The sequence below is a fragment of the Zootoca vivipara genome, chromosome 8 (assembly GCF_965207765.1).
Source record: "Zootoca vivipara chromosome 8, rZooViv2.hap1.1, whole genome shotgun sequence".
NCBI lineage: Eukaryota > Metazoa > Chordata > Lepidosauria > Squamata > Lacertidae > Zootoca > Zootoca vivipara.
This window is the reverse complement of record NC_142591.1, coordinates 2,990,148-3,014,109: the sequence shown is the minus strand read 5'-3', so window position 1 is coordinate 3,014,109 and position 23,962 is coordinate 2,990,148. Positions and strand designations below refer to the sequence as shown.

At 45.4% G+C, this 23,962-nt stretch overlaps 1 protein-coding gene across 12 annotated transcripts in view; it reads right to left on the bottom strand.

The window, feature by feature from the left end:
* AFAP1 (actin filament associated protein 1) overlaps nucleotides 1-22,416 on the bottom strand; it is a 54,691-nt gene extending 32,275 nt beyond the window's left edge. For 6 of the 12 annotated variants that reach the window (XR_015951595.1, XR_015951596.1, XM_035103433.3 and 3 more), the window contains exons 1-6: nucleotides 22,396-22,416; nucleotides 13,011-13,139; nucleotides 11,992-12,089; nucleotides 7,986-8,094; nucleotides 6,401-6,612; nucleotides 5,733-5,912 (exon numbers count right to left, since the gene is read on the bottom strand). Coding sequence is in view for 9 of the 12 variants with exons in the window: in XM_035103433.3 (XP_034959324.2) it covers nucleotides 5,733-5,912; nucleotides 6,401-6,612; nucleotides 7,986-8,094; nucleotides 11,992-12,089; nucleotides 13,011-13,137 (726 nt within the window). In the remaining 3 variants the exon portion in view is untranslated. Of the gene's footprint in view, nucleotides 1-5,732; nucleotides 5,913-6,400; nucleotides 6,613-7,985; nucleotides 8,095-11,991; nucleotides 12,090-13,010; nucleotides 13,140-13,808; nucleotides 14,011-21,303; nucleotides 21,786-22,019; nucleotides 22,346-22,395 lie in introns of those variants that run through there. The other 6 variants (XR_015951597.1, XM_088675955.1, XM_035103429.3 and 3 more) reach the window with 3 other exon arrangements.
* Between the last annotated feature and the right edge of the window lie 1,546 nt (nucleotides 22,417-23,962).

The following is a 23,962-nucleotide window of genomic DNA, read 5'->3' as shown; positions in this document are numbered from 1 at the left end:
AGACCCTGCAGCAGCAGCAACAGCATCCTATCATCTTCTGAATGGAACTGAAAATCATGCTTTTGACCTCTGAAGGCCTAAAGGACTGCGCAGAACTCCTGAGGTCACTGTCTCCACTCTGCTGCATTATGATCCTTAAGATCAACCTGGATCACCAGTTTGACTACACTACTGTATCTGCAGGCCAACTCTGCACACCAAGGTAGCAAAAAGAGGCATGTCATGGAACTGAAAAGGTGTCAAAGCCAGAATAGTTTCTGGGTGAATTTTGAGAGATTTTTACTTGGGCTGATTTTAATGGTTCAAATAAAGCAGATGTAGAGTAATAGTAATTCTTGCACTATATTATTTGTGCTTCAGTGGGTATTTATATCCTGTTTGAAGGCATGCGTTGGTGCAAGCTAGAAATCCAAGTAATAAATAAAATGCAAAGCCATATATTTTAGTGACACAGCAAGGGGCTAGGCTTGTTCAGAGCATTACCTCTCCCTTTTAAGGTATCTTTTAATACCCCATGCATGCGCTGTTGAAACTACAGCAAGATCTCCGTGATAATTCATACAAGGTACTACTGCAGAGAAAGTCGCCCATGTACAGTAACTACTCAAAAGCAGACAGCTATGGGCAAACACCATCTTGCTTTTGTTAACTCTGTGCAATCACAAACAGGGGAGATGTGTTATCTGAAGAAAGAGTAGCTCCTAAGTAAGACAGGCCCTGGAAATGTTGTCTCCCGCCTGCCTCTCAGATTTAAGACACAGTGCCTGAAGGTAGACTAAGGGGAAAACAAAGGTTTCTGTACTTTTTCTGCTGAGATGGTACGAAGTTCAGGCAACGTCAGCATGGTATATAGAGCTGTCCTTTACCTCCAGAAGGGAAGCAAAGGCACTCTGGCTCTGCCAGCCCCATCCACAGGACTAAGGACCAATGGCAGTTTGCACCCCACCCTACCAGGAAGAACATCAGGGAAAGGGAAAGACCAGGCTGGCCCCAGTCACTGGCCAGAGACTAGAAGGTTGCTCTCCACTACCAGCTCCAACTAGAAGCTTGCCTGTAACTACATTGTGAGGGGGAGGCCATGGTAGCCCTTTGCATCAGCCAGAGGACTAATGGGTGTAGCTGCATCATTTCTGTCCAAGTAAGGATTAGGGCTTTCATAATGTTTGCCTATTTTGCCTATCAAGAAAAATCAAGAATGGCCTAAACTGTCATTGATAACTATCAAAATGTATTTATTCCAGCTCATTTATGGGATAGTGCTAGTTTAATTCTGTACTTAAGAGCCTCTAGTTGACCCTACCACCTTGGGTGTGAATATTTGCAAAGGGTAGTGCTTAGGTGAAAGCAGGTGGTGCTTTAAGAGAATGAAGACTGGGAAGGAGGGGGGACCAATTCCTTGAAAAATAACCCAAGGATTACACAATTTATGTGATATGTGACACATGGTCCAGACAGGATTTCTTCCAAAACTCCATCTTGCTACATCATACCTAGAATTGTTTACAAAACCTGGAAGAACCTGAAGGAGCGTCTCCACCCCCATCGTTCTGCCCAGACACTGAGTGGTCCAGCGCCAAGGGCCTTCTGGCAGTTCCCTCGCTGCGAGAAGCCAAGTTACAGGGAACCAGACAGAGGGCCTTCTTGGTAGTGGCACCCGCCCTGTGGAATGCCCTCTCACCAGATGTCAAAGAGAAAAACAACTACCAGACTTTTAGGAGACATCTGAAGGCAGGGAAGCTTTTAATGTTTAATAGATTATTGTATTTTAATGTTCTATTGGGATCCACCCAGAGTGGTTGGGAAAACCCAGCCAGATGGGCGGGGTATAAATAATAAGTTGTTGTTAGTATTATATTATATTATATTATATTATATTAATTATATTATTATTATTTCAGAACCTGAAACAAGCTGCTGAATGAGATGCCCATCGTGGCAAATCATTGAACTCGACACATTTCTGACAAGAGTGGCACTTCAGACAAAGTAACAGCTGTAATTGTTGTGGCCATGGTTATTGCAAAATGTTTGTAATTTGATGGCTTTGAGATTTACAGTACCGAATTATTGTGATCACAATACACAGAGAGTCACATTTCTCTCTTTCCCACACTCTTTCCCTGTCTTTTGTTGGAAGTTAAATAAAATGTTGAGATTTTACACTATAACCAAAATGACTTGTGCTTGCTATTTTTTAATAAACTAACTCTGCACATGCTGTTTCTCCAACATTGTTGTTTTTATTTAAAAAAATCAATATAATCTGTTTACTTATGAACACACATGGGATTATCATTTTGTCTAAACAAATGATTTTAAAGCACTTTGGACACGATTCAACTAAGCAGTTGCACAAGCACAATGAGACATTCTTCTCCTCCCCCATGAAGCTCCCCAATGACCTCTGAGGGGTCTGGAGACCCTCCCTGAGCAGCCTATGCAGGGGGAGAGGGGAGATAATTCTGTTGGGCAAGCTGAAATGCTTTCACTGATGGAACCATTGGAAAACCATGATCGCAAATTCTTCCCTCAGCTACACACACACACAAAATATTCAGTACAGCTACTGAAAAGTAAAAGGCACAAAGTTTTCTATCAGAATAGATATATGGTTGATTATTTCACAATATGTGGCAGATGACTAAATAAGAATTTTGGTATATATTATGCAGCGGGTATGTTAAGTAACAAGACTTGACCAATTTTATCCAAAAGTAAAATCTGAAGAACAAGATTTATTTTATTTCATGTTACACAGGATTAAGCATCTCTCCTTATTACTACTGAACAATGTGCAAAAAACACTTAGAATGAAGTCACTTAAAAGTGCTTTGACAAGACAACTATTAGAAATCTGCAACAGTTTTTGGGATTCTTGGCTACAAGTATTAGAATGAAACAACACCATGTGCCTCACCTACTTATACTTAGGAAGACCTACCTCAGAGATTAAAGGAGAAAGGCAAAGCAAAGGAAATAATGTATTTTTAAAAAGATTATCTTAAATTCCCCACAAATAAGCAGGGCATAGAGTAGGGAAAGCAAACAAACCTGCCTGGTCCATCTGAACCTTCCTAGTGCTCCTGAGAAAATATACATATAGCCCATCAAACTAGAATTGAAAGACACAGGAAAAAAACAGTAGCTTTCCATATTGAGGCACACTCTGTGTCAACAACCTGTTACCAATAGTTTAAGCAACCAGCAGTGGCGGAGCTTCATACTCCAGCACCGGGGGGGGGGGCGGAAAGCAGGTGGGGTGGAGCTGGCGCGTGTCCCGGGGGGCACACTTCCCGCAGGGGCGGGGCACGCGTCCTGGGGGCGTGGCACCCTACTGGGATTGCGCTGCTGGGAGCGGTGCACTCCCCACCCCCCGCACTCCTCTTCCTCCGCCAGTGGCAACCAGAAGAAGTCAGACTATATAGTTCAGAAACCGAAATAGAGCTCAGAGTCCAACATCATCACTTAGGCTAAGTTCATATCAGGAAATTGGGCACAGAGAGACAAAAGAGGGAGGGAGTCCTGTATCATAAATTTTAACAAACAGTTCAGTTTTTGAGATGAAAAGGCAAGGGACAAATACTGCAAACCAATGTTGTGGAAGAGACTTTCCTCCAACCCTTTTCTGGTTTAGACCAAGGAAGTACTTTATTACCTGATGAAAATCAGAGTTCAAGTAACTTGCAGGGGGAAGGTTTTTTCTGGATCTGGGAAAGGTGTTATGCAAGAATCCAGCACAAACAAGTAGGCACAGGACCTAGGCTCACACAAAGGGAATTCAGAAGAAGCATATACAATTAGAACCGAGAAGGTGGCGTCATGCAGGCAGGGCAGGAAGTCGGGAGCAGGAGCTGAGCTCAGGCTTCAAGGCAAAACAGAGACAGGCAAAAGAGGGCAGACATAGTAGGAAGGCTCCAGAATAGATCAAAGGGTCTCTGAAGCTTACCGCTACCAGGACAGCTCCAAAATACACTTATTCAAAAGATGACTCCCAACTTGAAAAGGAGCATGGACACATAGGAGGAGATCTCATCCAAGGAGGATTCCAGACAGGACAAGACGACACAAGACATGACAGACCTGAGGCAAAGAACAAGGGGCTGCACCAGCCAACTGTGTGGAGAGTTAATGGGAAATCTGCTGCTTCAAACACAAAACTTTGAAGGAGATATACAGTACACTCTACGATAGGAAAGCAGGGAAAAGATGTGACTGTATTCACACTGCCATTTGCCACCAAGCGGCACACGGGTGACTAAACCACAACATTTTATAAAGCCTTTAATGAAGATGCCCAATTCTGGGAAGGTTCCTGTATTGAAAAATAGCTCATTTGCAAGGAAGGAGTGGAGTTAGAATGAGAGAAGGCGGCATGTGAGACAGGCTTCCACTAGCCAGAGTATCTTGTCACTAAAGCAGAACAGGCAGTGTGAAAATAGCCCTTCAGTCCTCACAAGGTAGCTGCTTCCTTGTGCAAACTGGCATGAATCAGAATGCCAATTTGCAAACGAAACAGCATGTAAAAGCAAATGGGAAAGAGTTCTTCATAAACTGCTTTAATAAATTTCAAGAGCCACTGGAGAAAAGCTACTTTGTCTGAGAGTCCTTCTGAAACTAATTTAGGCTTCAACACTGCAAAGGAGGTGGAAGTATATGAAAAACTGAACTTTAGCAAATACAGGCAACTGCTTACTATGTGGCAAAAGTGCCTTGATAAGACTAGTAGCACCGAGCTCATTCAGTGTCTGAGGTCAAGGACAACTTTCTGTCAAAATTAATCACCTGCCTTTCTATTGTGCTTTGTCAGCAGGCAGTTGGATTTCAAAATATGGACACTTCAGAGCTCCCCTAAGGCAGGAAAATTTAAAGTGGCTACTACAGAATTATAAATACAAATGTAACACTTTTTGCCTTAGCTTTTTAGAGAAAATACTTTTTGCCTACAGAAAGCCCTAACATTCTACAATGTGCAGCCATCAGCCAAGCTGCAATTGTTTGGAACAAAGTCCCATTAATTGCTACGTAAGTGAAATCTGGTGACTTTTAAGTGAACTGAATCAGGGCTAACTTTAGCTAAAAGTAGGGCCATTTAAATGTCAACTACTTCAGATCATGCTGGTGAAACCTGAATAATTATACTTTTTTAAATAACCAAACATATGAACAGAAAAAAGTAGAAGCTGGGAGTGAAAATTTGATAAGGCAGGAGCAGATTAAAAGATGAATGAGTACTAGGTCACATCACCAGTTGACTGAATCCTCAGGGGAGGACAACAGCAACACACTGAGCCATGCCATACAATGTTCATGTATGGCTTAAGGGTACTAGTGGGCTGAATTATCATTGCTCTCCCAACTCCCCAACACCATGGGTTGCTGCTACTTACCAAGGGCATGGCATGAAAAGCTCAGTGTGATGCGCAGCGGCAGAGCCAATTTGACTCTCCTGCCACAATGTGGGGGACCACGCTGCGCTGCCTGCACCTCACCCTCTCAGTAACCGGCAGCCAAAACATGGTGTTGGGAAGCTGGGAGAGCAATGTAGACCCACCTGCCCCACACCATGGGCCAACGCTGGTGGAATAGTGCCGACACTTCACACTTCAAACAGATCCTCAAGTTCACTCTAAGAAATTAAGATTTCACATTCTTAAACACACTTTTATCTGTCACCACTTGATGGCACCAAGATCACTATAGGAAATGGGACTAGTTAAAATTGAAGTACATACCTTCAGCCATTGATCTGCCTGCTCCTGGCTCTGTACAGCAAGCACTAAAGCATCTTGCCCCTGGTGTGTGATTTTCAGCTCATGTTTCTTCTTTTTACTGTCTTTGGGAATGTATGTAATACTGCAGCCACTCAACAAAAGTTCCATCTGAGGCTGTTGGTCCTTGGAACTCTTATAGCACTAAACACACAATTAAGAATGATATTAGGACAAAGCTTCATTGTGTGCAAAAAGCAGCTCCAATCTAAAGCTAAAATAAATAAATAATCAAAGATAAACAGCATCAACCTTAACACAACTATATTGAGTCCATGTCATGGTTTCTAAAACAGCAATAAAATTTGTTGTCAGAAAAACTAGTAATGAAACAGAAGCCCCAGCGGAATTCTAGTACTCTGATCCACAAAGCTTTTGCACTATGGCAATAAATTTTGCTGCTGTGAGATTTTGTAATATGTGGGTTGTCCTACTGGTTATGTTTTCACTAGGCGTCTACTAGATTGATTAGGTCCCTGTTTCTGAAGGGAAAGAGAGCCAATTGATGACTAATGGCAGCAGCAAGTCAGCCAGCACACTCAGGCAGGTGGTTCACAGCCTCATGGATAGTTTTCCCAGGCTTCAATACACTATAACTGGAATTATCACACAAAAACATAAATTTTAGTCACCAGTAGTTTGTTTTCTTTGATCACACAAAGCAGTTTAGTCCACTGCCCAAATCGCTTCTTTCTTAAAAGGAAGGCACAGATTTTAGCATCCTTAACAAGGTCCATCGATGCTTCTTCAGAAGGCCACTGGTGTCTCATTTTCTTCCCTTTCCCATCCTCATCCTCTTCATCGTAAGACTCATAAGAGCTGCTCATGGCATCAGAATCGTAATCTTAAAGACAAAAGTGGTGGGGTGGGGAGTTCTGTTAAAATAAACTTAACAGCACATTCCAACAAAGCAACATTTGGAACAAAACAGTCTGCTCAGAGTGATCTTTTGTCTATCAAAACATTTTCTTATGTAGTATCAGTAGATTAAAATATCAATAGACGTAACTCTACTGAGTAACTTTTTATAGAAGTATCACATTTACATTTTCACTAGCAAAGTTAGCTTACAAATAATAACCAAAGCCACAATAATTATAAAACAAAGGAAGAAATGCAGAATCCTAAACCTATTTGTTTGGGAAGTTGGTTCAAATGTTTAAGGGTCTTGTTGTCCAGCCCTCTCTCATTAACTACACCTCCTCATAATGTGAGAAGGAAAATGCTGATCTGAAAGACACTCAAGTCCCAGGCCTGCCTCCTTGTACATAAAATAAGTTTTATATGCCCCTGAAAGGGCAAAATATTTAATCAGTTTGTGCAGTCCCACAATGACTTCAATGCGACATTGTGAGCCAACCAGATGCCTATGGGAAGCCCTCTCTTGCTCAGAATCCCCAGAAATTGGTGCTCAAAGGCATTCTGTTTCTAACTGAAGCCACAGATATAGTGACAGCACAATTCAAACCCAAGATCCACCAGGATGAGTAAGTAAGCTCTCTCGCTGAGCCCTTATCCTGGCTTAGCCAGAGGCACAGCAGGGTGAATCTATCCCAGCTCAGCCAAAGCTGGCTGAACTGAGGCCAGCGTAAAAAGGAGTGTGGCCGGGTGGGATAACACATGGGCAACTTGCACCTATTCCAAAGCCCCTTCAGCTTGGTCATGTGACCTAACATCCTGGCAAGGGATTGGACTAGTTGACCCTCAGGATCCCTTCCAACTCTACAATCCTATGGAACCTACACTGTCAAAAAAGGTGGTGTAGGCAAAACTCTTTTAAAGGTTTGTTTTCCCTCTGCCAGACTCAGGCCAGCTCAGCCGGCAGTAGCCTTGTTCCTCAATGGAGTTTGGAAATAAGGGTAACTTATGCCAGCTTCATTTATGCCGGTTTAAATTACCCAGAGTAGATTCTGCTGGTTGCCTAAGAATTGCTTGGTAAAATGGTCAAGTATATCATTATTTGAAAAGTGCAAGACAGTCTTGAATGCTTGAGTTGCATACAGCGAGCAAAAATAATACTTGGTAAGTAACCTAGAATACTGATCAAGTGCCACAGGCTCAACATTTAGCTTCTCAATCCTACCAACAAATGAAATGGAATCTAGTTTAGCTAAAACAGGTTTATCAGTTTTGTACAGAAATTTATATATGTATGTATTGTCTGCATTTTTCCCCTGTTTGCAGTTGACTTTACTTAGTTGTGTATCTTTTACTTACTGGATGTGATGTATTCTGGAGCCTTTCCTGGACTGAGTGGTACTGCTTCCTCATAGTAACCTTCAGGAAGGGATGAGGAAGGTAATGGTGGTGGACCATTATCTGGTGGCTAAATGGGGGAGGAAAGTTTATTTTATTTTACTGAAAACATTTATATACCACTGTATCAAAAAAACCTATTATCGCAGCGTTTTTCAACAATATAAAAACATAAAAGCTGTAAATAAAATAATTAAAAAGTTTAAAACAACATTGTGGAGGGGTGTACTCCTAATTGCCTACATAGGCCTGGCGCAGCAGAAGACTTTTCAGCAGGTATTTAGAAGTTGGCACAGAAGGCACCCCGGACTCTCTTTTGGCAGGGTGTTTCTCAGGACTGGGCCGATGACACTTAAAGCTCAATTTCTCATTGTTGCCAAATAAGCCTCACCAGCTTTGGGAATGACCAAAAACTCTCCTGAAGATGATCTCAGCGGCTGAGCTGGAATATAAGGGTTCAGGCGGTCCCTGAGGTATCCTGGACCCAAGTTGTTCAGGGCTTTGTAAATCAATGCAAGAACCTTAAACGTGGCTCATTAGCAGATGGGACAGCTAATGCAGCTGTTTTAACAACACTGTCACGTGTTCTCAACCAGAATCTCCCATCATCGATCTGCCCGCGGCATCCTGCACCATCTGGAGCTTCTGAACCAGACCCAAGGGCAGCTCCACAAAGTTAAGCACATTGAATGGTCAAAAGAAAACATCAAGGTGTTGGTGTTGTTTTACATTATGTTCAGATCTTGCAACTTCTTTAGGAATCCTTATTGGAAATTTAAACATCCAAATGCAGCTTTTGTATAATTACAGCAGACCACTCAGCTAAGCTGCCTTTTCTTCTAAGGTAGGAAAATGTGATCTGAGTCTTCTACCCAAAAGTCTTCCACATCAAGACGAGGTGTAACAAAGTAGAGAGAGTGATTATTATGGACTCTGTATCAGTGGAGAATTTATTGGCTACTGCAAGGCTGTTATCTTAAGGAAGGAAAGAGAACCAAATATACTTGAATGACCTGCTAGTCTTGTCAACAGGGTGGAGGAGTGCTCTTGTGTCCTTCCACCTTTTTACTTTCCCCCACTTTAACTATCTGCCTTCTATTGAAAGCAATGGAAGGGAAATAAAAGGGACCGCCTCCAGGGCTGGCATCATTATTTTATCCCCTGGTTTGGGGACCTACCAGAAAGGACTTAACTCCCAGGGCCAAAGGATGGCATGGCCTGACAAATTCAGCAAATCTGCTGGTTATAATGTAAATCAAGTAAAACCAAGCAATGGGTAGTCGGTTAAAACAATAATACAAATGTTTGTAATTTAAATGGAAAGACAGAGATGTTAAATATTTAAGAATAAAGTTATCAAAGTACTTGCCCAACTGTTAAAATATCACATGGGCCTAGGGCTAAGATGTGACAGCATTTACAAAGATGGTCCACAGCAAAATGTGCCTAGATGAGTCAGATGCTTTCCATAAAAATGCAGGTTCAGCCAAGTTGAAGAGACTGATTGGGAATACTGTAATAAAATCACTGAGTTGAGAAAGTCATTAGAAGGAGGGATGGAGATCCCTAAACATTATCATGTTGCTGTTTTAACAGCTGTGGTAGAATGAACAAATACAAGCAGAAATTACTCATGCTGGGAATTTGAAGAAAGCAAGTGGGACTTGCGACAATATGTGGTGTTGCCATACCTGGAATAATTTTACTATTAGTTATAGGACTGAGCAGGTATTTATGAGCCTATTAGTTTAGAGTGTTTTTGTGTTTCATTAGTGTGAATGTGTTGTTCGTGTATGGAATGTGCTTGGGTGGAACAGAATGTGATGTATTTTTAGCAGTAATTATGTTTTTGTTGAATAGGGGGCTGGGAATGCAACTGGATTGTGATTGCTTTAACATATGGTGGATGGGAAGAGCAACTCGATTTTTCTTTTGCCCAATTATTGATCCTGTTGTTTAAGATGTGGAAATTATACTTTTTAGTTATTGTATTCTATTTTCTAGTCCTTAAAGGATTTTTCTTTTGGCAGTTTGCTATGTTTTACAATGTAGAATTTTATTTCCTTTTGTGAAGCTGATTTTTATGCATAATGTTCTAAGAAGATGCACTATTTAGTTGTTCATTGTGTCAAAATGGGAAATTAGTGGTATTTTTGTATTTGTTTTTAATTCTCCTAAATAAATAAATTATCAACAGTCAAAATACTAATTATCAACTTATGTTATCAAATAACTAAATATTAACAAATATAGTCTATCAAATGCTGTAAGTTAAACACAATTATAGGCTAGCTGTCAAATACTGTCTAATATTAACTTCTATTGATTTTCACACTATGTCCCAGGGTACCCTGAGTTCTTTGGAAAAGTAGATTAAAGACAGCTTGTACACTTGGTCTGCAATGGGCAGAAAGACCCAAGTGAGTACAAGACCCAAGAACACACTGCAGCATCTTGTACAATGTTCAGGGATTCTGTGCAGAACACAGATAAATTCCTTGGCATATGTCAATAGAGCAATTATTCCCTGAAGATAGAAGCATGAAAACAACTGAGACTGATTAACATGTCAGCTATCAAATATCACAAAATATTAACTGGCAGGCATCAAATTCAGAAATCAATTAAAATTGGGTGAAAATTTGGTGTAGTACCTTCACTGAAAATGAAACACTGGGAATATTCAACAAGCAAATTTCTTTCAATGATATTTAAATATGAACAGGAAGACCTGGTGGATCATCTGTTAAGGACAGTATTAGCTAAAAGTGAAAGTCAAATTGCTCTACAAGTAGAAGGTATGGCAAGAAAAGTATGGCAAATAATCCTATTGGATATGCTTTCACATTTTAAATACCGTGTTTCTCCTAAAATAAGACACGTCTTATATTTATTTTTCCTCTAAAAAAATACATCGCGGCTTATTTTCGGGGGATGTCTTATTGTTAAGTATGGTACGGGGCTTTCTTGCGCCGCCCGCTGAGCCTGCTGCTGGGTCCCAGGGCTTCACGCGGTACGGCTGAGGCTGCTGCCGGCTCCTCCAGCTTCGCGCGCCGCCTGCTGCTGGGTCCTGGGGTTTCACGCAGCGCGGCGCAGCTGAGGCTGCTGCCGGCTCCTGCGGCTAACGCGCCGCCCGCTGACGGGTCCCTGGGCTTCACGCGGTGCAGTGCGGCGCGGCTAGGGCTGCTGCCGGCTCCTGCGGCTTCGTGCGCCGCCCGCTGAGCCCGCTGCTGGGTCCCTGGGCTTCACGTGGCTGGGGCTGCTGCCGGCTCCTGCTGAGTCCTGCGGCTTCGCGTGCCGCGCCGCGTGAAGCCCAGGGCCCCGGCAGCGGGCGGCGCGCGAAGCCGCAGGACTCGGCAGGAGCCGGCAGGAGCCGGCAGCAGCCCCAGCCACGCCGCACCGCGTGAAGCCCAGGGACCCGGCAGCGGGCAGCGCGCGAAGCCGCAGGACTCGGCAGCAGCCCCAGCCGCGCCGCGCGAAGCCCCAGGACCCGGCAGCGGGCTCAGCGGGCGGCGCGCACTGCTGCAGGACCCACTGCTGGGTCCCTGGGCTTCACGCAGTGCGGCGCGGCGCGGCTGGGGCTGCTGCCGGCTCCTGCGGCTTCGCGCGCCGCCCCCTGCCGGGTCCTGGGGCCCGTTCAGTCGGAGCTCCGCGCGTCGCTGTGCTGGGGCTCCCGCTGGGCTGCGGCGCAGCGCGCACTGCTGCGTTTGCTGGCTCCCGCTGGGTCGTCCCGCTGGCTCCCCCAAAACGTCTTATTTTGGGGGGATGTATTACATTTTTTTGCCTTTAAAAGATCGTGCCATGGCTTATTTTAGAGGCACGTCTTATTTTAGGAGAAACACGGTAGATATGAGGGATCGGGTTATACATTCAAATAAACAAATAGGTAAATGAATTCCAAAGGTGTACTATTAAAAAACCCGAGAAAGATCTCTTCACCATTAGCAAACACTTAGAATATACTCACCAGCCATTGTTGAGGAATCTCTGGTAGAGGCATCTGAGGAGGAGCAGGCAAGTTGCTGGTAACCTCTTGTTTCTGTGCATTTTCTTTTATTTCAAAATCTAATGTGAGGATGGGGAAAAGACTATGTAAAAATTGATATTAATTAATGGAGCCGGTGATGCTTACCATGGCATCAACCCAAAGCTTACACATGGGACATGGGGTGGGAGAGAAGGAATAACACAATACATAAAACAATGGCAGTGACTTGCTAAATGAGAATAAAAACAAGAGGGGAGTTAAGGTTCCTTATTTTAAGAAGCCACTAAAATTTATCAAGAGGGAACATCCTTGGAGTTTCAAAGAAAAGAATGGCAAGGCACTCTTGCCTTCCACTTGAGGCATGAAGGGAATGATGCAAATCTTTCCTCTGGGAATGGGGCACTAGTGAGAGTTGTGGCCTATCCAGTGCAAAGACCCCCTCCTCACTTGAAAACAGCCTTCAACTGAAACCAATGGCTGTTTTCAAGACAAAATGCCATGGGGTAGCAGTTTTAGAGGGCTCAGAAAGTAAGGGATCAACCCTCCACCCTCTATGCCCTGTGACACCACCACCCCTTAAAAAAGAAGTCCCAAACACACAGGGAAATGAGACTTGAAAACAGCCTTTCATTGGGCTGAAACAGAAGCTGCTTTCAAGCCTAATTGCTGTGCTGAGAAGTTAACCCTCAACTCCATGAAACACCCCTGTTCCCTGTTAGAGGCATGCACTGTTTGTGCCCAATTTGAGCATACTCCCTGCCCTCAGCATAAATCACCCCTGTAAGATTGGCCACTAGGAAATGCCAGTCTTGGGCTGAAAAGGGTTCTCACCTCTGCTCTAGAATGTTCCAAAGCTGTTCTACTTGGGTGCAGAACCTGTAAGCCAGACTGCAACAAGATGAGGAGGAGGAGGGAACTTTGTTTTCCTAGTGCGCTGGGTTAAACACAGTCTTACCTCGCCCCATACCATATGCTAATAACATAAACCTGGCATTAACCTTTTGATGATTGTATCCTCAGAAGAATGTTACTCAAAGCTGCCTTTTTCTCCCTGACTGTGGTTGTTAAGTATTCATGGTCCAGAAGCTGAAGAAACAGCTGTAGTTCAACTATTAATTCTTCCATGGCTGAAACAAAATAAAAACAATTTCGTATAATGAAAATAAGCATAAAATGACATTTAGAACAGGCAGCCTAGCAGAACTGTAAAAGGAAGCTGCTGATAGTGGTTTAAATTGTACATAGCAGCTTCCTGTCTATTGTTGTTTGAGACCATTTGAACAACAGTTCCCCCTTAGGTAGGAATGGTATTTATGCCAAGGCAATCCAGTGACAAGCAACTGAAGGGAAAGCACACTTAGATTTCTATGCATAGGGGTAAGATGGCCAACTGGTAATTCCACCACCCAAACCAACCACCCAAACCAATTTCATCTAACCCTTCGCTTGATGCCATTTTTCACATTTCTGCATTTATAGTCCACTTTTACGGACAGTCTGTTTATTTGGCACAACATACTTCTGGCCTCTAGACTACTGTCAAGAAAATGAGCGATCTTTGAGGATTCAGAAAGTGCTCATCTCTTGGACAGGGGGATAAACAGTTTGCAGCAAAGCCAGTTCAGACATTGCCTACCCCCTCATTAGAGCACACTCTTCCCTTTATTGATGCTCATGTACAAACATTAACATCTGGAAGCCAAGGGATGGGATGAGTTTAAAGTGCCCTACACTGCCAGCTTATGATGGTGAAACAGGACACTGTACATCCTAGGGTAAATATGTGATTTAAACACCTTTTAGATGTCTGAGGCACCATGAGGAAGAGCTTTGAGCTTTCTAGTAACATTTGAAGCTGCCCTTCATATGCAAAGGCGCAGAGAAAAAGTAGCAGAGTAGCTAAGATGATCCAGGCGGTTGAATGCAGGGAGCCTTAATAGATTAGAACAAATCTTTCATGTACTGACAGTATAGCACAGAGTTAATATTGTCTGTTCTCTAAGAAAAAGAAAAAGAGATTTATTGACCATAAAATTTCTGATGCCATGGAAAAATCAACTGCTAGATTTATTTATCAAACTACATCACCCTTTATTTAAGGCTATCCATTAAGATAACCAAGTAACTTTCTGAGAAGCAAGGTTTAATTAGATACAATTATTGAAAATGTTGTTATGTTGCCTAGGGGAGAGCAGCACAACTGAGAGATCACAAGAGCAGGTCAATTCCCAGGTGGTATATATTCATCCTCACCCTTCATCTGGCAGCACATTTCTTCTATGAAAAGTTAACAAAAAAAAAAAGATACAACAAGGAAGGGCAGACACAAATAGGGACAGCTCTTCTGTAATAAACAAGCCTAACTTTCAACAAAACTATAAAACTAAGGAATGTAAAGATTAATTCGGTTGGCTGGTTCAGATGTTCTCAGAAACAAAATTTTGTATATGAACACTTAGATGTAAGTGTACAAACACGTGGATAATTATTAATCATGGCCACAAGCTTACATTGCTTTTAACAGAACTAGAAAAAAAATTATTTCATTTTTTATGCCAGTCATCTGAATATCTTAGGGTGGTTCACAGCATAAAAATACAGAATAAACCAACCAAACCAATAACCTCCCTCCCAATGTTGATGGAGAAGTAGCCAGTCCCTGGTTGTGAGCTCCCAGAGAAATCTGGCTGGCCGTGTTGAAAGCAGAACGCTAAGTGAGGAGGAGCTTTGGTCTCTTCCACCAAGACAATTCTTACGTTAAGAGAAGATGGAGTGTCTTCCAATTATGAGACACACGTGATGAGAAGCTCTACATATCTGCTGCATATTAAATGTTAAGTGTAAACAAAATATGGATAAATACGCTGATATGCCTATCCCCATACCATCTCAAAGGCAGGAGGAATGTTTGTCCTACACGGAGACTCTCATTAGTTGGCCATCAGGGCTGCACCCAGCTGAGTCCATTGCTCAGGCAATGACAACCACTAACCACACTACAACTGGGATGGCTTTTCTCATCTTGCCAGCTGCTTCTATTGCTCACTTGAAAATTAATAAGGCTCATATCAGAATTAAGAAGCTATTGCTGCCACCTGCCTTCCTTACACCACCAACACACTGAATTATCAAACCCTGCAAACAAATACACATTTCTAACTTTTATGGGATTTCAATTACTTCTGCACCAACAGAATCCTTTGCAAATAAAGAGCCAGAAGACTATTTGCCATTTCATTTTGTCAACCTGCAATTCCTAGTAGCGCTTTTCATTTGATTTTATCCTTAGCCCTCCACAAAGAATTACACGTTTGATTTCCCTCTTAAATATTTAAATGATTTTATATTTTGTACTACCAAGTCAAAACCTACCACTAGCCGTATAACTGAAAGGGTTTTTTTGCAGGGGGAGGCATGTTTCTTGGCAAAGGAGAAAAAAGGAAAATCCTTCATTAAATCTCCCCATTACCATCAACGTAATCAAGCCTTCATCAACATATGGCTGAAAATGGTCACACTCACAATGGGACTTGGCATGGCCTACCGTGTTTCCCCTTTTTTAATACGTAGCCATAAAGTAAGCCATGGCAGCATTTTTTAGGAGTTGCTATATCTAAGACACCCCCTGAAAATAAGACATACCTCTCATACCGTGTACAGCGAGACCGCCGAGCGCCCCAGCCAACCAGCGGGGTCTGGAACCAGCTGCTGCAGCGGCAAGCCACCTGCCGGAACAGGCGGCTGCAGAGTGGAGCGCTCCGCAGCGCCGAGCACTCAGAGCACACAGCAGCGCCGGGCGGAGCGCCCAGCCACCCGCCTGGCCTCTTCCTGGCCCGGCCGAGGAGGCCTGCCGCCCCGCCGCCGTAACAGGCGGCTGCAGAGTGGAGCGTTCCGCAGCGCCGAGCGCTCGGAACGTCCAGCAGCACCGGGCGGAGTGCCGAGCCAGAGCGGCGAGGCAGAGCGCATGGCCCAAGGCAGAGCGGCGGCGGGAGCCCCGCTGGCCCTGCCAGGGTGACAGGCGGCGGTGGGAGCCCTGCTGGCCCCTTCCGCACCGCCGGAACGTTGTGGGCTGCATGGCCCAAGGCAGAGCGGCGGCGGGAGCCCCGCTGGCCCTGCTAGGGTGACGGGCGGCGGCGGGAGCCCTGCTGGCCCCTTCCGCACCGCCGGAATGTTGTGGGCTGCATGGCCCAAGGCAGAGTGGCGGCGGGAGCCCCGCTGGCCCTGCTAGGGTGACGGGCGGCGGCGGGAGCCCTGCTGGCCCCTTCCGCGCCGCCGGAACGTTGTGGGCCGCATGGCCCAAGGCAGAGTGGCGGCGGGAGCCCCGCTGGCCCTGCTAGGGTGACGGGCGGCGGCGGGAGCCCTGCTGGCCCCTTCCGCGCCGCCGGAACGTTGTGGGCCGCATGGCCCAAGGCAGAGCGGCGGCGGGAGGCCCGCGGGTAATTCCGCGGCGCCAGGGCACGGACGGCAGCAGAAGCGCTGCTGGCCCCTTCCGCCCCGCCAGAGTGGCGTGGGCTGCATGGCCCGCCGCCGGAATTTTGTGGGCAGGGAAGCGGGAGGCAGGCAGGCAGGCTGGGCGATGGGCCCGTGGCTGCGCTCGGCGGGGCCGGTAGTGAGCTCAACGCTGGCCTGCGCCGGCCTGCGCCAGGGGCTCCGGCTCAGTCCGTTGCCGGCGCATGGCGCCTCGTCGTGGCCAGGATCTGGGTCATGGTTAGGTGAGTGCCCTCCCCTCCCATAGCGGCACCCGGGACGAGGCTGCCTCTGAGCATGCACAGAGAGACACCCCCTTCACATCCCCCCCGCCAGTCCAGTGCCGGGGAAAAGGCGTCTTGGAAAGCCGGGGTGGGTTTATAGCTGGGGATGGGGTGGTCTCTAAGCATGCACAAAGTGCCTCCCTCACCGCTGCCTTTGCTCTTTTTCCTTGTCTCTTTTTAAAAGAAGTTGCTCCCCAGGGTGGGTCCATAATAAAAATCGTAATAAAAAATTAAGACATCCCCTGAAAATAAGACACCTTTTGTTTTTTTGAGGAAAAAAAGTTATAAGACGGTGTCTTAAAAAGGGGGAAACACGGTATCTGTCTGAGTGTGCAGCTGCCAACTGTCTGTAGAAAACAGCTGTGACACACACAAATAACTAGTAGAGGCAAATCTTAGAGAGGTCTTGCTTACAATGTATTTCATAATCCTCTCCCCACCCCATCCTCCATTAACACGAGGGAGGGTATGGATGGTATTTGAACTTCCAAGAGAGAACTATGTCATAAACAAGTTTCAGTGTTAGTATATCAATGGTCAGAGATAATTCACATTACACTGTTGCTAGTTTTATTCTGTTGTGATTCAACTTCCGTGATGTATACTTTTATCTTATGCTTTCAATCTTTTAATTGTAAACAACATACATAAGTTTGAAGTTGACACAGTAACCAGAGTAAAACATAATTCTGTTCACATCACTTTTTTAGGTGTCTTTTGACACAGCAAAACGTTCCGAGTTTTCAAAAGACAATATGTCTTATTAGCCAAGTAATCCAGCAGAACAGAGGCAAAGTGTTTACAAGTCTGCAAATTGTTTGAAATGCCATGCGCCATTATACCTCTTCATTCCTTTTCTGCACTACTTCTCCACAAATGAAGGAGTTCAGACGCCAAGAGTTTCTTTGGCTTAGCACTCCAAAACACGAGAACCACACCTAATTGGAGAAAGTTGAGCAGCTATATGCCAAATGCAGAGGGGTGTAGCTTAGAGAGACTACAAATCTCTAAAAGAAACATTGCATCAGGCATCAGTTTGCCAAAAGTGATCAAAACGAGCATACACACCCCATCTCCACCACAACAAAAATGTGCAAATATCATTCTTTCTAGTGCTATTCACAATAAATAAAAAGTTAAGCTGTCATGTACATAGTGGACAACAGCCAAATAACAAAGTCATTTGTCAGCATTTCACCAGTCAATTGACTGGTCTACCACCTTAAGAGGGAAGATCCCAGTGTTTCCCAAGAAGATCACAGACACACCTATGTCTGGGGAGGCACAACTGCTTACATTTAAGCGTGAACTGGCGCCCAGATCAAGGTGGTAGCTTTTTCAGGAAGATGCAGTTACTCGACACCAGCCTGCTAGGTTCCCCCTTGGTATGACTCCAGTTTCATTTATTCTTTTATAACCACAGAATCCAGGGGAAAGCATGGCAGACCAAACAAACCTTGAATTAAAACAAAGGATCACCTTGGTAGGAAACACACCAGCAAATTTTAGTCTGATTTTATGGGCAACAACTGCAAACAATTCATCTTTACATGTTCCAAACTTATCAAAGTAACACATTCTCAAGGTAAGAATAATTCTGGCAAGAGTCGCTGAAAGAAATCTTCCCCTAGAGAGTGCACACCATTGGCAAAATAGTGCACCATTATCCTCATCTGCTTGTTGCCAGCCGTCATATTAGTACACAGCACACATATTTCCAAGTGGTGAGGTTAAAATTCCTTTGAATGAGAAAGCACTGGAGATCAGACACACCAGTTCATCCAGAAGATCAGAAGGACCAGACACATCATTATGGGTCGTCCCTTGAATACTGAGAGCCCCCCCCCCCCGAAAATATTAAGTCCTATAATCCAACTCCTAGAGAGCAGTTATGGCAGGCTGCTCTAAAGCAGTGTTTCCCAACCTTGGGTCTCCACCTGCTTTCAGACTACAGTTCCCATCATCACTGACCACTGGTCTTGCTACCTAGGGATGATGGGAGTTGTAGTCCAAAAACAGCTAGAAACCCAAGGTTGTGAACCACTGCTCTAAAGTGGTACTCAAGTTCAGCTAACCCCTACTAAACTGTCTCTCTTTGCCTGCTTCTGAAGGCAGCCATGCTTCTGAACCCCCGTTGCTGGAAACCACAGGAAGGGAGAGTGCTCTGGTGCTCAAATCCTGCTTGCAGGTTTCCCACAGACATCTGGCTAGCCACTGTGAGAACAAGATGCTGGACCAGGTGGGCCAATGCCCTGATCCAGCAGGCTCTTCTTAGGTTCCTCTACCTATTCATTTCCCCAAACCACGCACACATATGAACACACCTTGTGTTGCACTGCATCCATGCAGATGAATTCTTCATTCCGGAGAAAGAGAACAACTGAGAGACACTAAGAAAACTGCACAGCTCAGCTGGTTAGAGCATGGTGGTGTGATAACACCAAGAGTTGCAGGTTCTATCCCCATATGGAACTGCTGCATAGAATCATAGAGCTGGAAGAGACCACAAGAGCCATCCAGTGCAACCTCCTGCCAAGCAGGAAACACCATCAAAGCATTCCTGACAGATGGCTGTCAAGCCTCCGCTTAAAGACCTCCAAAGAAGGAGACTCACCACACTCCTTGGCAGCAAATTCCACTGTCGAAGAGCTCTTAGTCAGGAAGTTCTTCCTAATGTTTGGGTAGAATCTTCTTTCTTGTAGCTTGAATCCATTGCTCTGTGTCCGCTTCTCTGGAGCAGCAGAAAACAACCTTTCTGCATATTCCTGAACTGCAGGGAGTTGGACTAGATGATCCTCAGGGTCCCTACTGTTCTATTATTCTTTTTGTCAAGGCCATGACTGTTCTTTCACAGTGAGTAAACCAGCCAACCATATCACAATGATATGAATGACTGCCAACAGATACCATCTTCTGCATTCCTTCCAAAGAGGTCGCTGACATAATAATAATAATAATAATAATAATAATAATAATAATAATATACTGCTCTATACTCAGAGATCCCAGGGCAGTTCACATAGTCTGGAAGTTAACAGCTGTGAAAGCATCTGTCAAGGAACTACTGTAGATGTAAATCATACCGGTACATTCAAGATTCTAAAATAAGAGTTGATTTTAAAAGGCAACACCAGCCAAAAAAAAGTGCAGGATATAATTCATTCCACATCCTCCTTTTAATCTGTGCTTCATTCATTTCCTAGCTCTAGTATCATCATCAGCCCTCAAATCATCTGGGAGTAGCTTTCATTCTCCAAACTCCAATTGTTGTCTGTGGGTTTCGTAAGTAGCTTCAAAGAGAACTACTTGGTTAACAAACAACCGCCACTTTATGAAATGCAGCTACAACCAATATTGAAGCAAATGTACTACACGCCCAGGAGGTCATTGTCCAAAAGCCTACTTCAGTCCCCAACATCACTTCCTATGTACAAAGACCTAACTGTAGCAGACCTCATAAAAAACAAATTTTGGGTCCACTGTGCTCCATACTTCAGTCCCAAAACACATTTGAAAGGCAATATTCCACATTAAAAAATAAAATAATGCAATAATAATAATAATAAATAAATGAAGCTAGAGATCATTATGTCCTCAAGACAGTTTGCTGGAATATATTTTTAATTGTATGATGAAGGAATTCATGAACTAATCTGCTAGTTACAGGGAGATGGCATCTAAGAAGCATATGAAAAATATCTAAGTATGGAATACTCTGCTGACAGTGGCACTTACGCGCCAATATTTAAAGTGAAGAAAGAAACCAGGTGTATTCTGTGGAAAGTGGAACCAGTCTTTGAACTTTTAGAAATATAAAATATGAGTGAAATGTATCTAGGGATATTCCACTTCATCATGTCCTTCTCTCAGTCTGAAGCATATTTTTCTACACATTTTTCTGTTAGCAATACTTTCCTGAGCTATAATTTTGTATTTTTAAATGGAAAACCTGGGAGTAGAAATTAAAACAATTTCTCAAAGAATGAAAAATAAATTGTAACAATGACAATTGCTCTACATTCCTTACTCTAATATACTTTTAAGGATCACAATTATTTTCATATCCATTATCCAATTATATGCTTTCCTTAATCCTCACAAATTTATTAATTAGAACTGACCTGACACATTCTGCAGTTTAGCTTAACTGTTCCTTTAGCCAGGTAGTCAGATTTCTATCAGGCTTTAGTAACAATATGTTTTGATAGCAGCTGGTTGCTAGGAAATCCACAAAAGTTGCTACCTCAAAGATTTTTACTAACCTACCTGCTTACAAATATGTTTGTTAGCAATTTGTAGCATACTGACAGGCTAATTTAGGAAGAGGAAAATGCAAACAAATAATAATAAATGTATCCCTGGTCACCTGGAAGCAATTCCCCTCAGCACCAGGCAAGTACCAATTTACATACGGTAAGTCATTTGATCCTTGAGTGAGACACCAGCAATTGCTACTTACTCGGGGTTGCACATTTCAGTCTCCTTGCCAGAAGTCATCAGGAGCCAAACACACACAATAGGCAATCTTGCGCACATTTACCTGGGTTGAGTAAGCCCAACTGAATACACAACTTGCTTCTAGGAAGATATACACAGGATATCCGCTTAACTCTGCGTGACTTCGCTCAGTCAATGACCAAGAGCCCCAATTCCATTGCCTCCAATGGGTGTTGCTACTCGCAACTAACTTTTGCCGGATTTTGAAGAGTTCTCATTAAACGAAAGACAGACAGGCTGACAGGCTCCTCTAGAGCCTTTCCAGGATAAGATTGTGAGACCAAACTGGCTAGACAGCCGCGGGCCCCCTCCCCACACCCCGGGTAACATGCCCCGCTACCTTCCGCTGCCTTATAGCTTGCTCCCTGACAGGAATTTCCAAAAGTGCAACTCAGTTTCAGCCTCTGCTGCTCGCCCAGCAGCCCCGTCCCCAGCTGCCCCCCTGCCCCCCCTTGCGCCCATCACCCGACGCGGGGCAGAGCGCGAGAGCCGCCAGTCGGGGCAGGGCTCGCCTCAGCCTGGACCGCGCCGCCTCCGCGCCGCCGCCAGCGCCCTCGCCCTTTCCACGCGCAGCCACGGACCGCGCTCCGGGCCTGGCAGGGAGGGAGGGAGCGGCCGGGGCTCCCGGAGGCCGCCTTTTGTCTCCGCGCTCCGGGGCGCCCGCCTGGCCGGCTGGCAAGAGGGCGCAGGGAGCCGGAGAGCAGGGAGCGGGGCTGGCGAGCCCTCCTGCCTGCCTGCCTGCCTGCCCGCCTTCCTTACCTGGCGGCCGCCTTGTCCCACGGCGGCTGCAGACGCAGCCGAAGCAGCCAGCGCAGGGGAAGGAAGGGAGACGCCCGGCAGCCCTGCCCAGCCCAGCGCGCTCTCGCTTTCTCTCGGCCGGGGAGCGGGGCCAAAACGGGCCCCCACCCCGAGTGGCGGCTGCACGAGCCAATAGGCGAGCTAAAGGGAGAGGGAGAGGCGGGGCCCGAGAGAACAAAGGAGGGAGGGGGCAGCCCTGGAGAAATGGGGCGGGGGGCTTCGCCTGCCAGACTCTCCCTGGGGCGGGACAGGAGGAGATGGGGAAGCGGAGCTCCGAGCGCGGCTCCTGGGATGACCTCCCGCCCGACTTCCGCTGGGTTAGAAGCCGGCGGCCTACCTCTGCTGGCCCGCTCCTTGCCGCGGAATGATGCAGCCGGGGTCTGGATCGCGCCCAGAGAGCGGGCGGAGGGCATAGCTGCCAAGTTTTCCCTTTTCTCGCGAGGAAGCCTATTCAGCACAAGGGAAAATCCCTTAAAAAAAGGGATAACTTGGCAGCTATGGCGGAGGGGCCCTTCGGCCTCGCCCGAGTCCGGCGGAGAAGCTGCTCCTCGGGCTCCGCCTGAAGTCGCCCTTCGCGTGGCTGCGCCGCTGAATCCAGCCGGCACCTCCAAATCCCCCTCGGCCCAACTTGGCCGGAGCAAAAGGCTAAGCGAAGCTCTGCGCTCCGGAGGCCTCTTGAGGGAAAGCCGGATTCCGGATTCCGAATCCTCAGCGGGTCAGGTGGTCTCCTGCCTCCTACCTCTGAGGAAGGGTCTCTTCTTGAGCTTTTATGATCCTTCGTGGCCTGTGGGAAGAAGCTGAAATAAATAGTAGCTGTTGTGCCTTTAAAGTTCTATATTTTATAAAAGGGATCCTAATAGAATCATGGAGTTGGAAGGGATCCCAAGGGTCATCTAGTACAACCCCCTGTAATGCAGGAATCACAACCCATGGCAGAAGTCTTTATTGTGATATGAATCCACTGGTTTTGAGTCCTACCTTCCGTAATGGGAGAATACAAGCTTGCTCCGTTTCCCATGTGAAATGCCCTTTAGACATTTGAAGATGGCTATCCTTTCTCTTCTCAGTCTCCTGCCTTAGGTTGGTGGATTGGTGGACCTCTGATGGGAACGTAGTCCAGAGGGAGCATGCCTGGACTAGGAACCCTTGACAATTGCTGAAATCCTCACCATGGGCAGGAAAATCTGCCATCAACAGAAGAATAGCAGCACTTACTCCCCATGACCCTACAGTAGCTGCTGCAATAGTATTTTGAAAGGCCTGTGACACCCATAGCTTTGTCCCAACAGAAGTGCATGCTTTTAGTACTTTCAGGTGGAATCTGCCTTGGTGGTGCATCCTCTTTAAAATGGGGGCCAGGACCCTGGGAAGATTTAAGCACCCCGCCAGCTGACTATAAAAAAAGCTGGTGGAACTGGGGATTATGACCTGGCCTAAGGTTGTTTGAATGTGTATTCTGGGTCACTCCCCTCTACACTTGAGGATTTAGAAGTGTAGTTGCATTTCCAGGTGCCAGAAATGGTGGCACCTCCCTGCTTAGCACTAGACGAAAATGAAGTGAAAGGAGACAGGGATTTCTAAAGATGACGCATAATAAAAATGTCTATAGAAGTATGGTGATGGTGTAAGTCGGGGGAGGGGGGAGCTCCTTTAGTCTCCCTCAAGAATAAACACAGTTGAAAACCCTTCATAAATTTGCACAGTTCTGCCTTAAAACCAGTAAGGAGTAGCTTGGCTTCTCCAGCTGGGAAGCACTTCATGTTTTCCAATGTGTAGAACAAGCCAACACTTCTTTTGTCTAGCTGCACAATACTCCAGGCAGTTGTGAGACCCATGGACACAGCTGCTGGCCTCCTCCCTTGGGCGGCTTGTAGCAGTTGCTGGAGGGCATGGGGGGGGGCGCG